This window comes from Miscanthus floridulus, chromosome 3, assembly GCF_019320115.1.
Source record: "Miscanthus floridulus cultivar M001 chromosome 3, ASM1932011v1, whole genome shotgun sequence".
Lineage (NCBI taxonomy): Eukaryota > Viridiplantae > Streptophyta > Magnoliopsida > Poales > Poaceae > Miscanthus > Miscanthus floridulus.
Window position 1 is genome coordinate 101,003,204 of NC_089582.1, and position 16,391 is coordinate 101,019,594.

The 16,391-nt window shown below is 45.7% G+C and overlaps 1 protein-coding gene across 1 annotated transcript; it reads right to left on the reverse strand.

The window, feature by feature from the left end:
• Nucleotides 1-13,541: 13,541 nt before the first annotated feature.
• LOC136541964 (S-adenosylmethionine decarboxylase proenzyme-like) lies at nucleotides 13,542-15,198 on the reverse strand. Its single transcript, XM_066534166.1, has one exon. The coding sequence runs from the start codon at nucleotides 15,028-15,030 to the stop codon at nucleotides 13,843-13,845; it is 1,188 nt and encodes a 395-aa protein (XP_066390263.1). The 5' UTR covers nucleotides 15,031-15,198; the 3' UTR covers nucleotides 13,542-13,842.
• Between the last annotated feature and the right edge of the window lie 1,193 nt (nucleotides 15,199-16,391).

Sequence of the window (16,391 nt, forward strand, 5' to 3'; positions counted from 1 at the left end):
GACGCAGTGGAAACGATGATGACGGTGGCGGCTTCCCGTCGCTGGCTGCGCGTCCTCTTCGAGATCGGACTAGGGTTTTGTCGGTGGGTTTGCGGCTCACGGTGAACCTCGTACATTGAGCCGTCGGCCCCCACCTCTCTATATAGCGCAGTGCGACGGGGGCCCACCAACCATGTAGGGTTGGGCGCCCCCGATCAGGGCGCGAGACCAAGGCCCAATAGGCCGTTGGGCCTACTGGTCAAGAGATCAATCTAACATTCTCCCCCTTGATCTCACTATTACTTTTATCTTTAAACTTTAAACTTCAATCCTTTAAACCTTACTCATTTCTTCACAGATGATGCATAGAGCATGTTTCATCGTCTCGGTCAATCGCCGATAGATTTGACAGCTACAATGCACGTCTCTGATCTGAAATAGTTACTTTAACTTTTGGGCCCTTTATAGTCCAGGAATTATAGGCTTTCCCTTAAACCCATGCCGGCTACATGTTCTCTGAACACGTTGGGTGGTAAGCCTTTTGTAAGCGGATCCGCGAGCATCTTTTCGGTACTTATATGCTCAAGACTTATCATTTGATCCCGGACTTTATCCTTCACAACATAATACTTTATGTCAATGTGTTTGGCAGCACCACTTGACCTATTGTTGTGAGCATACTGTACTGCTGGATTATTATCGCAGTATAATTTCAGTGGTCTATTGATGTCGTCAACCACCTTTAAACCGGGTATGAACTTCTTTAGCCAGTTCACCTGCCCCGTTGCCTCATAACATGCTACAAACTCGGCATACATTGTGGACGATGTAGTGACGGTTTGCTTTGAGCTTTTCCATGAAATAGCTCCCCCTGCGAGAGTAAACACATATCCAGACGTGGATTTTCTATTATCTCCCGCATAATCAGAATCTGAATATCCCACTATATGGAGTGAATCAGATCTTCTATACGTCATCATGAGGCCTTTCGTTCCTTGCAAATAACGCAAGACTTTCTTTACCAATTTCCAATGTTCTATTCCAGGATTGCTCTGGAATCTGCCAAGTAACCCGGTAACAAATGCCAAGTCAGGGCGCGTACACACTTGAGCATATTGCAAGCTTCCGACAGCTGAAGCATATGGAACCACTTTCATTTGATCGATCTCATATTGGTTCCTGGGGCATTGAAAATCCCCATATCTGTCGCCCTTGACTATAGGAGCAGGTGAGGGACTACATTTGTGCATACTAAATTTCTTTAAGACTTTTTCTATGTATGCCTTTTGTGACAGTCCTAATACCCCTTTACTTCTATCTCGGTGAATCTCGATCCCTAGAACGAACGAAGCTTCACCAAGATCTTTCATATCAAACTTTGAGGACAAAAACTTCTTTGTTTTCAGTAGTAGACTGACATCACTACTAGCAAGTAAGATATCATCCACATACAGGACAAGGAAGATAAACTTCCCATTCTTAAACTTTGCGTAGACACAATTGTCCTCAACATTATCTTTAAACCCAAAATTCTTTATTGTCTGATCAAACTTCAAGTACCACTGTCTTGAAGCTTGTTTTAATCCATAAATAGATTTCTTTAGGCGGCATCCCAAACGTTCTTTTCCTTCTATGACAAAACCTTTCGGTTGTGCCATGTAAACATTTTCCTCTAAGTCTCCGTTGAGAAATGCCGTCTTTACATCCATCTGGTGTAATTCCAAATCGTAATGTGCCGCTAATGCCATTATGATTCTGAAGGAATCCTTACATGAGACTGGAGAAAAGGTCTCATTGTAATCAATCCCTTCTCTTTGTGTAAAGCCTTTTGCCACAAGTCGGGCTTTATATCTCTCTATATTCCCTTGAGAGTCAAGTTTTGTTTTGTAGACCCATTTACAGCCTACTGTTTTGGCTCCTTTAGGAATTATCTCCAAATCCCAAACTTTATTTGCATTCATTGATCTCATCTCATCTTCCATGGCCTCAAGCCACTTTGATGAATGGTCACTTTTCATGGCTTCTTCAAATGAGGTGGGATCATCCTCCATTTGAAATTCTTCAGTGTTGTACACTTCATAATCAGCAGGAATAGCTGATTTTCTAACTCTTTGAGACCTTCTAGGGGCCTCCTCAATTGGCACATTTTCTGTTTGAGGCTGTTGTTGCTCCCCCTCATGTGTGGCAATAGGTTCTATAGGATCCTGAGCCACAGGTTCCTCATCATCATTCATTGTTGCCACAGGCGGGATAACAACAGGTGCTGGCACCACAGTGTCTTGTCCTGTTGGTGCAGCAACAGCAGGTAGTGAGAAAAATGGCTCATGAATGATCGGAGTGGGTGCAAACACCCGCTTCTCTTCAAGGTCAATTTCTCGAGCTACCATGCTTCCCCTTATCATTTCATCCTCTAGGAAGACAGCGTGTCTCGTTTCCACAAACTTTGTATGTCTGTTAGGACAGTAGAAACGAAAACCTTTTGACTTTTCTGGGTAGCCAATGAAATGACAACTCACTGTTTTGGGATCTAGCTTCCCAATGTTTGGGTTAAAAACTTTAGCCTCAGCAGGGCTCCCCCACACACGCAAGTGGTTAAGCGAGGGTACTCTTCCTGTCCATAACTCATACGGTGTTTTGGGCACCGACTTACTTGGTACTCTATTGAGAATATGAATGGCGGTTTTTAACGCCTCCATCCACAGACTCGTGGGTAAAGTGGAGTAACTTATCATACTACGCACCATATCCATCAGGGTACGGTTACGCCTTTCAGCTACTCCATTCTGCTGAGGTTCGCCCGGTGTTGAATACTGGGCGACTATACCATTCTCCTGTAAGAACCTTGCAAAAGGTCCAGGAACTTGTCCATATGGGGTATGTCGACCGTAGTACTCTCCTCCACGGTCAGACCTGACTATCTTAATCTTTAAATCATGCTGATTTTCAACTTCTACTTTAAATATTTTAAATTTATCCAACGCTTCTGTTCTTTCTTTAATTGGATAAATGTAGCCAAACCGAGAGTAATCGTCTGTGAATGTTATGAATGAATCATAACCATCCACACTTTTCACAGGAAAAGGACCACATATGTCTGTGTGAATAATCTGTAGAATTCCTGTGCTTCGTTTGGCATCTTTCTTAATTTTCTTTACATACTTTCCTTTTATGCAATCTCTACATTGTTCTAACTCTGAGAGCTCTAATGGAGGAAGAATATCATTCTTAACTAGTCTTTCTATTCTCCCCCTCGAAATATGGCCTAAACGACAGTGCCATAATTTCGACAACGCATCTTGAGCTCTCTTTCGTTTTCTGTTTCCATTGTTCGATGAGGATACATTTTCATTCACATCACATACGGAATTAACATTTTCACGAAGTGATAACAAATAAAGCTCGTCTTGTCGGAAGGCAAGACCAATACATTTATTATTAAACAATATCTGACATTTGCCATTTCCAAAGTGGCAATCATAACCATCATGGTCCAACTTTGAAACACTAATCAAATTTCTTTGCAAAGAAGGTACATAAAGAACATCTCTAAGAATAATTATGAAGCCATCAGCAAGCTCTAATGGAAGATCACCAACGGCCTCAACATCTGCTTGTTCTCCATTTGCGACTTTAATGAAACTTTCGCTTCTTTGCAAAGTTCTCATCGAACGGAATCCCTGTAATGAATTAGCAACATGAATAGTTGCACCTGAATCAATCCACCAAGTAGATTTTGAAAACTTTACATACAAGGATTCATTTACGAACGTAATAATGTTCTCACCTTTATTCTTCATAATCATCTTTAAGAAATCAGGACAATTCTTTTTATAATGTCCTGTCTTCTTGCAGTGGAGACACTGGTCTTTAGCCACTGGGAATTGCTGGTTCTGAGACTGTTGCATGGGACCTTTTCCAGATGATTTGGAGGAAGAACTGTTATTATAGTTCTTTTTCTTATCTTTTAGGTAGTTCACAGAACCACCTTGTGAAACTTTTATTCTTTCCTCCTCCTGCACACACATGGCTATGAGCTTTTCCAAATCCCATTTTTCAGGCTGTATGTTGTAGTTAACAACAAATGTGTCAAATTCTTTGGGCAAAGAAGCAAAAATCAAATGAATAAGAAACTCATCCTTGAGTGCCAAATCCATTGGTTTGAGCTTAGATGCCAGATTGCTCATTCTCAGTATGTGCTCTCTAATGCCACTGCCGCCACCAGAGTACCTTTCTGTGACCAGCTGCTTGATCAGCTGGGTTGCATATGTCTTTGAAGAGCCGGTGAACTGACTCTTTATTCTGTCTAGGTACTCTGTGACCGTGTCACAGTCTGGAATTGAGCCCACAATAGCAGGCTCAATTGTGTTCTTTATCACTGCCAGACACTTCTTGTTGGCAGTGACCCATTTCCTATGCTCAAGGTCATAGGACATCTTTACGGGAGCAAAATCCCGCTCTCTGTTCTGCCATGCAGCATCAGTCTCATCTGTCTCCCTCACCGGTGCCACAGGTTCTTTAGGGCACGGTGTGGTGACAACCCAGTCCACCTCAGCGAGGATAAAGGCCAGGTCTATCTTTTTCTTCCACTCAATATAGTTATCACCTTTTAGAGTGGGGATTTCTTTGATACAACTCATCAAGTTGTATCCTCCTGAAAACATAATTCAAATAGGGTGAGAACAGAAATAACGACAATAATTGCATGCCTTAGTTTAACGTTGGTCAAAATTAAAACATACAATTATTTTCTACACTAATTCTACATCACCGTTGGGCAGAAATAGAATTAATGTATAACAAAATATTATAATATTGCCATTAATCAACGTTGGTCAGAATAACAACAATATTATAATCAATTTAAAACATATCCATTTTTCAAAATTAAATTCTCTCGTTGGTTCGAATTTAATAATGAAAATCACATTTTTAAATACGCAGCGGAAACTTTAACATTTAATAATCTTTTTCCTATTTTTCAGAAGCAAATTTACTATTTACTGAACAAAAAATATCGTTGGATAAATTTTGTACAGAAAATTATCATAAAAAATCAATTCAAATTGATCAAACTGTTTTCTGGAAAATAAGAAAAACAAAAAACTGTGACTTTTCTATTCATTTTACCATTTCGGCCCAGCCAGCACACGCGCGGCCCACGGCCTGCCCATGCGCGCGCGCGCGCCAGCGAAATCGGCCCAGCCAGCCGCGGCCCATCTTCTTTTCGCGCGCACAGGCCACACCCAGGCCGCAACCTGGGCCTGGGCCGGCAATGTCCCGCGCGTCCGCGCGCCCGCCTGGGCTGCGACTTGGCCCACTCCATCTCAGCCGTTCCTCTCCATCCGACGGCTGTGCGCGCGCATCGGAGGATCAAAAACGGCGACCGCCGCGGCGCCCGTGAACCCTAGCTCCATTCGGCTTCGCTCTCTCTCTCCGCCCCTCACTGCTCTCTCCTCTCCACTCAGTCTCGCCGCAGCAGACACCGAGCGAGGAGCTCCGACGGCGAGAGAGATCAGCAAGCCCCGGCGCCGTCTCCGGCCCCCTCGCCGGCGTGCGCGCTCCCCAGCGGGTGAGCGCGCCGCCGTCGAGCGGCCTGGCCGCGGCGCCCTAGTGGCCGTTCCGGCGAGTAGATCACCCCCGGCCGGCCCTTTTCTTCCCCGCGCGCCGGCGTGACTGTAGTGCCGCGCAACGGCGAGGTAGGCCACCCTCTTACCTTTCTCCCCTTTCTTTTGATTCTTTTGATTTGTTCGGTTTTGACCCGATTTGACGATTAGGGTTAGGGTTGGGGTTTGGGATGGCCTCTGTTTTGCTTTTCCCGAAACGATTTCGGCTTTTAGGGTTCGATTTTGTCATGAAAACGGGCCCTCAATTTTCCTTTAACCCAGTTAGGGTTAGGGTTCATCCGAACCCACTGTCGGCCGAAGCCCCTTCTACGTTCTAGATCCGCACTGGATCTCTTCATCTTTTGCTTTTCAAACCGATTTATCCGTTCTAGATCAAAACCCTAGCCATATCTATACCTAAACCGTGGCTCCGGTACCAATGTTATGACTGTAGGATCATCGATCTAGACTTTGACTGTTCTATTTGGTACAACATGTAAAACAGTAGATCCTAGGACATGTAGAACGGTCTACAGAGAGACAGGGAGAGAAAGGGAAGGGTACCGAACCTGAGACCGCAGGGGTGGAGGATCCAGTAGCTTCCATCAGGTTCGTCGATGTAGGCTGCGCACGGGCAGCGACGGTCGGTGAAGAGAGGCGACGCAGTGGAAACGATGATGACGGTGGCGGCTTCCCGTCGCTGGCTGCGCGTCCTCTTCGAGATCGGACTAGGGTTTTGTCGGTGGGTTTGCGGCTCACGGTGAACCTCGTACATTGAGCCGTCGGCCCCCACCTCTCTATATAGCGCAGTGCGACGGGGGCCCACCAACCATGTAGGGTTGGGCGCCCCCGATCAGGGCGCGAGACCAAGGCCCAATAGGCCGTTGGGCCTACTGGTCAAGAGATCAATCTAACACCTTTAACTGTGCCGGCTGACGCAAATGGAGTTGTGCCGAATTAAGGCGCTTCGGCTAGACAAAAGACGGCGACAGGCTTTCACAAAGAAGGTTTTTTCTCTCTCTCTGTCATACACATGTAGGGTCTCACTCACCGATTCAGCATATGATTTTCCAATAGTATGCTGAAGCTTACCGACAGGTTTTGTTAGTGTTTTGGTCGTGTTGTGTGTGTTTAGAAACAGCAGAGGTATGCGCTTTTGATGCTTCTGGGGTCTTAGGTTATGCGTCGTCCTAATGACTGGATGGACTTACCTGTCACTGTATCCCTTTGGACGCAGCTGCTGTCAAAGGATTTTTAGTGGTACGGTCAGATCAAAGGAAGGTGTACCCAACTCTGAAAAATTGTTGTAACGGAAGTAATGTGTGCGTTGAAGTATGCGTCAATGAAAATTTATTACCGGCAACACTGTCCAGCACGAGCGTGACTACGCGCTCACTGGGAGCAGGGCAGGCACGCAGTGCCAGTGCATGCCGCTAAGTCCTGGCCGTGTAACGAGACCCGGGTACGTTCGGCTGGTACTTTAAAAAAAAATACTGTTCACAGCTGAAAACACTGTTTACAGCTGATTCCTCTCGTAAATTCATCCAGATTCCTCCAAATTTCTCACGAACGAGGTCTGCAGCAGACAGCAGCTGGTCCGGTCCAGGCCAGGCCAGGCCCGGCGTGCTCTGCTGCCTATGTCGAGCGAAAGCAATGAGACCCAGCCCCTTGGTGCCGGTTGCGGTGGACGAGCGCACAAGCACTAGCAAACTGACCAGACCAGCCGTAGCTAGTACTACTAGCTTGCAGGTAAAAAGGTCATCCACACGTGTGCCGGTGGTCCTCGTGAATTTCCCCTCATCGGAGAAAAGTGGTGGTCCGGTCCGCTGGTCCTTGTGAATCTAGGTGCCCATGCAGCGTTCCAAGAATCCATACCTGCCCAAGGAATCAGTGGCGAATGGAGGAGGACCATCGTCAGATCGGGCGGAGAAGACGTGTTTGGACACGAGCCATGTTGGCCTAAAAGAATGATCACACGCCATAGCGCTAGAATGCGTTGATAGTGTTGTGAAAAGGCACCTATTCACCAACAGGCGTCTCGTGGTCTCATCCGTCCGTCCGTTTGGCGTCCGTACGAGCTGTTAGTGATAGGATTAGCAGTTAACCATGTCACCAAAGGGACCTGTCCTTTGGACGTCAGTTTTACCAAACCGTTGTGTCACATGTATATAATCCTTTCAACAGATCAATGAAAAGGCAGTTCTTCCAATCTTGTTTATTTACATTCACACTTCATCACGTTATCAGTCACGTTGCTCTCAAGAACGAGAAGCAGGCATCACCGGTAAGATCATGGCGCGAACCAACTTACCTTCGCACATCGTTCTTGGTTTGTTCTTCCCTCTTCGCGGCATCGGTGGAGGTCACTGTGGCCCGATCCGCCACCACCGCCACCATGGACCGTGTGATATGGATGCATCGTGCATATCCATGTCTACACTTCATTGTAGGTCTCAGCATGCCGTCACATACATACGCTGCAGGCAGAGCAAGGGCAAACTTTTCAGACCTACTCCTATATGACACGTCTTTCACATCCTCTGCATGCGTACAACTGGCAGTATCGCAGTGCCAATTGCCAAAAGGACCTATCGTTGCTACGTACTCCGTACCCAGCAGCCAGGAACTACTCAAACTTGATTCTGCCCGATCAGATGTCAGCAAGCATCTCGTGCCATGCTTACCTTCAAAGTAATTGCATTGCATCGCATCAAATCCATCATCTTCCCAACTAAATCTTGCTTACATACGTTCCATTCAAAGTAGCCACGCATGCATAGAGACGACAGACGAGTTTCCCAACTAGCTACAGGGGAAATAGGCATATATTCCTCTCGAGCATACTATGTTGGAAGATCCTAAAATTCGAACCAGTTCTTATTCTGCAAAAAATCGCTTCTTCTATTGTTAAATGAAATGAATCCATAGGTAAGTTGCATTGGTCAGCACTCAGCGCATCCAGATTCCAGAGAGCAAAGCAAGCTGCAGCAGGCATGTACGTCTAGATTCAATGAACTGGAAGCTGATTCTACGAGAGAATTAATTATGTGACTGAGAGTGATTCTCTTTGATTTTTTAGCATAAACTCTTGAAATCATGATGGAGAATCATTTCACAGAATCAGAAAAAACTATTTTTTCAGCTTTTAGCCTCTTAGTTCATTTCATATAATCACTTTATGGAATCAGCAGAGAATCATTTTTCTATGAAAAACTGTTTGAGCTGAGCTCCTGGAGTAGAGACCGCCAAACGGAGCCTTTGTAGACAACTTTGTTGACACTTAATACTCTATTGCTAGTAGCCTAGCAGTAGTAGCCATGTGTTCTTGCCATGACGATAAGTAGTCTTGGCATCAACAGCAACAGGTTACGTCATTATCGAAGTCATATTCTGCATGACATTCCCTGCTTAGACGGAAACAGCCACTAATGTCCTCATGTTTCTTCAATTCGTCAAGGAAGGATCGCACATACTAGCAGCTTGTGTAAAGAATTTTGCGGACAACTAATGTAGCATCTGCCTAAACGCAAATATTTTTTTGAAACAAAGTGCCTAAACGCTAATATGACTCTCTACCCGGTGAATGTTCAACCGAGCTCAACATTTGTTGAATCCGGACAGGACTTTTCTGGAACCTAGCTCATCATCTTTAGAAAATTGGCCAAGATCCGTAAAACCTATCATTAATTTCTTAAAAACTTAAGATGATTTGCGATAATAGATGTGAGTGTACATGCATTATGAGCATCTATGTTGTACGGTATAATTCTCGAAAAAATTATGAATTAGTAGCTGTCCCATCACATATGACTTTATGAGCTAGGGTAGTATCACTGCTAGAAAAAGGAAGTTTAGGAGACGGTATGGGGCTGTAAATGGTGATTTTTTTTTAATTTTAACACTTTTTCGAAATTAATTTTAAATCTAACACTCTCGGCTTTTTTAAACTAACACTTTTGACCGCGCCTATTGCCCTGGCGCGGCCAAATGCATGTACCGCGCCATGCATGGTGGCGCGGCAGAGGGCTGACGTGGCGGCGACCAGAAGTGCTAACCGATCTTGGCGCGGCAGAGCCGGGTATAACCTCCGTCGCGGCCCGCGTGCCCGAGCAGTCGCCGTTCTCCGAGCAGCGTAGCAAGGCAGCCTGGCCGCCACGCCCGCCTTCGCCCGCGCCTGCCCGCCGCCGTGCACGCCGTCTGCCGCGGTTGCGTCCGCCCACGCCAGCTAGCCCGCCCGCGCCAGCAAGCCAGCCACGTCCGCCCGCCCACGCCAGCCAGGCAGCCAGGCCGCCGGCCACCGGGTGCGGCCACCGCGCCCGCACGCCGGCGCGCCTCCCCCTCCGGCCAGAACCTCCGGTCACGCACGGCGGCTGCCCTGCGCCCGCGCCTCCTGGCCCCGTCTTGCGCGCTGCAACGAGGTACTCCACTAATATAGTTAGCACAGTTAATAAAGTTAGTAAAATTATTAAAGTATAGTTAGTAAAGTTAGTTAGTTTAGTTAGTATACGTAATATAATTAGTTAGTATAGGTAGTAAAGTTAGGTAGTTTAGTTAGTACAGTTATAGTATGCCTTGTATAGATGTTAATATTTGATTAGTTAGTATAGTTATAGTTAGAAAATATATTAATGTTAGTATGGACATTACATACGATGATTTCGATGACTTAATGAAGTTTCTTGAAATGCTTCTGCAGATGGATTGTTGTGTTAGAGTTTTGTACGGAGGAAGTGTTAGGAGAGAGGATGGTATGTTTGAGGATATGAAAGAAGAATTGGAATGGTTTGATGAACCTCCTAGCTTCAACGACCTTTGTGTCCGTTTGAATATAAAGTTTGGCGGTGATTTCACACTAAAGGGGAGGTTTGATACTGGGAAGACTAGGGCACACTATGTCCTCATGCCCTTGCGCGACCCTGCTCACTGGTCCCGCTACACTAGGGTTCTCCAAGGTTCCAATGTATCCATGGCTGAGGTGGTGGTGGAGAATGGGTACATGATGCATGGTGTTCAGGACGGCCCGTCCATTGATGGTTTTGGAGGCAATGAAAAAGAATTAGGGGTCAAAGGGGAAGCAACTCAGGATAACATGGATTTGGACGGTCAGTTGACGTAGGAGCAGTTTCATTCAATTGCAGTAGGCTGCATAAGCAATGACTTCGATGTGAATGAGTTCGAACGGGAAAAGGAGGAGCAGGAGGAGGAGGACAGGATCGGTGATGTAGTTAGTAGTAATTCAGACGATTCTGATGATGACCAAGGAGGTACAGATGCTATGGCAACAATGGCTGATGCCATGCCAGTACCGGTACATACTATGCCATTACCAGTACCAACTGAGGTTTTGCAAGGTGTCCATGCTCAGGGTAGACTAGTCATAGATTTGGCTGCAGATGATATCCCCTATGATTCATGGGCCAGAATTAGCGAAGCGCAGCAATATGTTCCACCACCACCTTACACAGCGACTGAGCTTGAGCAACTAACGTCCAAGAACGTACCTTTCAGGGGCGTTCCGAACTATAGGGATGTCAGTATGACGGATATGACAGTTTGTGATACCGGTCTCCAGATGTGTAGGAATTCATTGTATAACCATAAGACAGAAACCCTTAGGAAGGGGATGATATTCAACACAATGTCAGAGCTTGTGCGGCGACTACGGCGGCGGGCTCACGCGCAGGTTCTACCGGCGACGGTGGACCGGTGCTGGCGGCTACGACGGCGGGCGCGCGAGGCGACCCCCTGGCGGCGGCCATGCCCCCCGGTGGATCTAGGGCGACCGCACCCCCCGACGGATCTGGGGCGGCGGATCTCGGCGGCCGCGCCTTTCCTCCGAGCACGACACGGCGACCCCTCCCTCTCCTCTGAGCACGGCGACCCCTCCCTCTCCTCTGAGGACGGCAACCCCTCCCTTTCTCCCATTCGTCGGCCACCAGATCCGCCCTCCAACCGTCCACCGGCGACGGATCCGACCGCCGGAGGCACAGATCCAGTCTCCAGCAGCGGTGGGGACGCGGATCCAGCCACTACCGAGGACACTACCGAGGATCCGGCCACCGGCGGCTACGGGGGCGTGGATCCTACCCCGGGCAACGACGGCTCGTGGTACCGGACTCGGTGGGCTACCAGGATCAGTGGATTTTTTTTATTTCGTGAAATTATTAACCGACTTAGCTCAACCGCTTCGATTAATCGATTAACCGAGCCAACCGTCTCTGTTAAGGCCCGAGGCGGTTAAGTTTTGTGTAGCAGTGTTATTGGAGAATGTATCTGGTGTCACACTGTACAACAAAACCGAAGCATGAAAAAATTGAGCTCAAACAAATACCCTGTGCACGAAGGGGGGGAAATGATAGAGCAGCGTATGAATAGTTGCAGGTTATCGATCAGACATGAACAGTTGGTGCTAGATTACTTTTCTTTTGTTGCGGATCATACATAAACAAAAAAATATATCTTGTAACAGAATTTCTTTTTCTCAACAAGATATTTTCTCTTTTTGTTGTAATAAACGATTCAAAACACTGCAAAGAACAATGCATGTCACTACCTTCTTGTATTCCCAATATTTGTTGATCATAAAGATATAGCAGTACTCCATCTAAAAAAATGAGATGCGGCCTCTTTTGCTGGCAGAATTTTGGCTGAAAAACACTGTTATGGCTGAATTGTTGTGAAAGAAAAACATTGTTTCAGCTAAAAAAAGAAGCCAAACAAGTCAAATATGGGGTAAGCCGAACCGAGCCATAGCAGGATGCTCAAGATTTGTGGGGCGCACACAACATCTATTTGCAAAGAAAAGCTGACATCTCTATGACTCTGAGGCCTTAAGATAACATGACATCCAAGTCTAATGGTCCTTGTTCCATTTTTAGCAGCCAGCCAGCCAAAAAAGAGAGGCTCAATGGTCCAGTTTTGTCCCTGGAAAAAGGGTGGCGGCGGGCCTTAGTTGCGTGTGAATCACTAGCCATTTAGTATGTCTTGTCGTCTCCATGATCCAGGATTCTTGCAGGCAAGCAAAGCAATTTCTATTTGCAGATGCAGTGTGGGACCAATGATTTGGGAGTTCAGAAGCAAACTCCGATAGCTTGATCCAGGATTCTAGTATTTCTTTGTCATCTCCTTGACCCAGGATTCTTGCATGACAGTAGAGCTACTGCCACAGGTCATTCGTCAAGAACCAGACAGTGGATTGACACCAAAGCTTTGAAGCTACGGAGTTTATTTGAAGATCCCGAGCAATTTAGATGTAAAATTCACTTCTGTCTTAATACATGTGGTCGCGCGCTCAGGTGCATTCGCGAAAAAACTTGTATCTTAATAATAAGAGTAGCTCTCCTGCGTTAAGAGCTTTGCAGCGTAGTAGAACAAATAATTTTGGAAGCAATCAAATTCTGATAGCTTTGTAGTGTTAAGACTCAGAAATGCATTGCTGACGCCGACCCTCCCAACTCTTACAGCATAATCGGTGTATATATATATATATATATATATATATATATATATATATATATATATATATATATAGAGAGAGAGAGAGAGAGAGAGAGAGAGAGAGACACACACACACACACACACACACACACAGCAATGTTAGAAGTAGCAATCCAGCAGGAATTTCTGAACAATGACAATCTTCTTCAACTTCTAAAGTAAATTGACACAGTTACAAATCTGTCCAACAAGAGTGGATCAAAACATTGACAAAACTTGTTCATACTAAGACTATAGAACTTATTAAATAACACTACTGATGTTCATACTGCAGCTATATCATCATCTCCATCCTCGTGCTTCTCTCTTCTTAGCTACTCTTCGTTGGCCTCGATCATCCTAACTACTGGAGCTAGGGATCGAGGACGGAAGAAATAAAAAAAAAGTATAAAATGTGCTACGTGTACTAATCACAACAGCAGGAGTAACAAACAGATGATTAAACGAAAAAACCCCAACATATTGTGGAAATAGGCAATTTTATTACAAGATTCATTCTCCCCACAAGGGCATCGGCGGCAGAAACAAAATGATGAAACAATAGTATGCAGCATTACAAGATCATTCTCCCAACAAGGGCATCGGCAGCAGAAACATAATGACGAAACAATAATATGCAGCTCACTATGGCAGACGCAGCAAACCATCTAGAGCACTTATTGAGCTGGAAAATATAAAGGAAACAAATTGCCGGTAGCCCAGCCATCCACTTAACTGAAACAAGAACAGGGCCAACAGAGCTCTCAGAAACCTCAAGCTTCACTCAGGCGTCCACATCTTTCTTCACCACCTTCTTCGCTACATCCCAGCAGCCAATACACATCTCATCGCTCTTCGCAGCTGTCTCCATTTCATCGCTGCTCCAGCCATCCATCTCCAAGGTCGACCTCGGTGACACAGTGCCAGAGGCAACAGCTGTAAAGCTCTGGTACATCAGCAGACCGCCACCAGGAAGCTCTTGCTCCACAAGATCATCACACATGTAGGAATCGACGTCTGCACCCTTTGCCCATGATTTGGCAAAGCCACGGCCACCAAAGATGGTAACGGCAACTGAGAACTCCGAAGGAGAGAAGCCTGCCAGGACCCTCTCGATCACATCACTGTAAACCAGGGAGCTAGGGTTGAAGTTCATCGCTTCATAGCTTGCATAGCTGAAACCTTCCTCAGGTGTCACATGAATGGTGGAGGCAGCAGGTCCAAAGACGCCATTCATCGAGTACCCACAGGGGTCAAACTCAAAGTCACAGATCTCCATCTCAGGGATGATCTCAGAAATCCCTGAGAGCTTTGTCATCTCTTTAGCTGATGTGCAGCTGCCATCAGCAGAGTTCTTGAAGAACACTGCAGCTTTCTTAGCATCCAGCCCTGTCATGCACATCTCAAGTGTCACCATGGGATGCTCAGGTTCCTCTGTGGCATAGTAGACATGCCACTTCTTGTTGGGTTTGAACGTGTCACCGATCATGTAGGCATTGCCGCCAGACTTGAGGTTACCAAAGAAACCGTTCAGCACAGATACCTCCTCCGAGAAGCTGCGGTGCGGAGCTGGCTGCGCACCAGGGAAGATGAAAGTCCCACGAGAATACTTCACTGAAAGAACAGGCAGTGACAGCCCTGCAGCAAGCTCAAGGATGCGAGGAATAGAGAGCAGCAGCTTTGTCGTTCCACAGGTCTTGAGGACAACCTTGTGGGGATACACAAAGAGGCTCGACTCGGACAGAACGTACGAGTCGAAGTTCTTGTTGGAGAGCTGTGACACTATGGTGCACCGTGCAAGATCCAGGAACGAGTCGATCTGCTCGCGAGAGAGGGCGCGCAGGCCACGACCACAAGGGTCCTCAAAGACAGGTGCATCAGAGAACGTTATCTCAAGGCGCTTCTCGTAGCCCTCAAACCCAATAGGGGAGGCAGGAGAAGAGCCCCAAGAATCTGCTGAAGACATCGCCATTGGATGATGTGTTGCAAGGAAGAAAGGATGGGAGAGGAAGGGAGAGGACGGTGAAGACAATTTGGAATCTCACAAGCAGAGGATGCAGCCAGCCAAGGGAGAACTACGGAAACAACTGGAAAACTGAATTAAAGTCCTACTCTACTGTGAATTGCATGTGAGGAGATATCAGGATGGCTTGCGGGCGCACTGCAAAACAAACGATCAATCAAATAATAAGTATCAGAAACCAAAGCATGAAATGCATCAATGAGCAATAAATTCAGAACAGCATTGCCTGTACTGTTTGTTTTTAGTTCTTACGTTGGAATAAGCAGCAGACTGGAACTTCTTGATTCCTCCGGCTGGGCGAACGTCCTCAATCTTGTAACCAAGGGGAGCTTCGTACATGAAATTACTACTACTAGACTTTTTGCCACCTTTAGACTCCATTAGAGCATCCACAAATGTCCCCTCTTCTTAAAACTGTCGATCAAAACAGAGTAAGTTTCCTTCTTAGGCAGCAGAACAGCATAGACGATTAGCAATTATCAGGATCCAAATTCTAAGGTAGCAGATATAGATGTGGACAAATTTTTGAGAATCGAGAGTACACAATAGTTTATTTGATAAGCAATTTTTTAATTAAAGAGGAAAGAGCTAATGAGTAAAAAATGTTGAATAGCATACAAAACTGCAGTGGCAATTCCATACATTTCTTCAGGTATTATTAATCAATCAACAAAGACAAGCTTAACTCCATCCCAGATTCCCAACTGATATAATCAAAGCCCATTAAGAAAATTGTTTGTTCCAGTCTGTTATAATCATGTAATTTTCTTCTGGAAAACCGTGGGTTACGTATATACATAAAGTACACGTAGCATCATTGTGGCAACATAGCCCAGAAGAACATCAACGGTTAATTTAAAAGAAGTGCCCGTTCCAAAAGTCTCTCAAAGAAGGCCACACAAAAAAAAAGTCTAATGGCTCGTATAATCTGAACCTTATTATGTGCCCAGAAGAACAACGGACCATTTGAAAGAAGCTAATTTGTAAGCAAGTGCCCGTTCCAAAAGTCTCTCAAAGAAGGCTACACAAAAAAAAAAAAAGTCTAATGGCTCGTATAATCTGAACCTTATCTCTTGCCAATGTCGTACGGATCTTGTGTCTTACAAAAGAAGACAAGGGCATAGAAGATTAGCATAACAGAGTGCAGGTGGACCTTCTTGAAGATTACAAGAAAGCCGGCACGTTCCCCAGAAACAAGAAATATTAGCTTCTTGGGCATTGCAATCCGAGGGTTTGAATTGAATATGATAAACAACGACAATACATACGACAACGGGAAGAAACATAACTTGGATTCACTGCGCAGTATT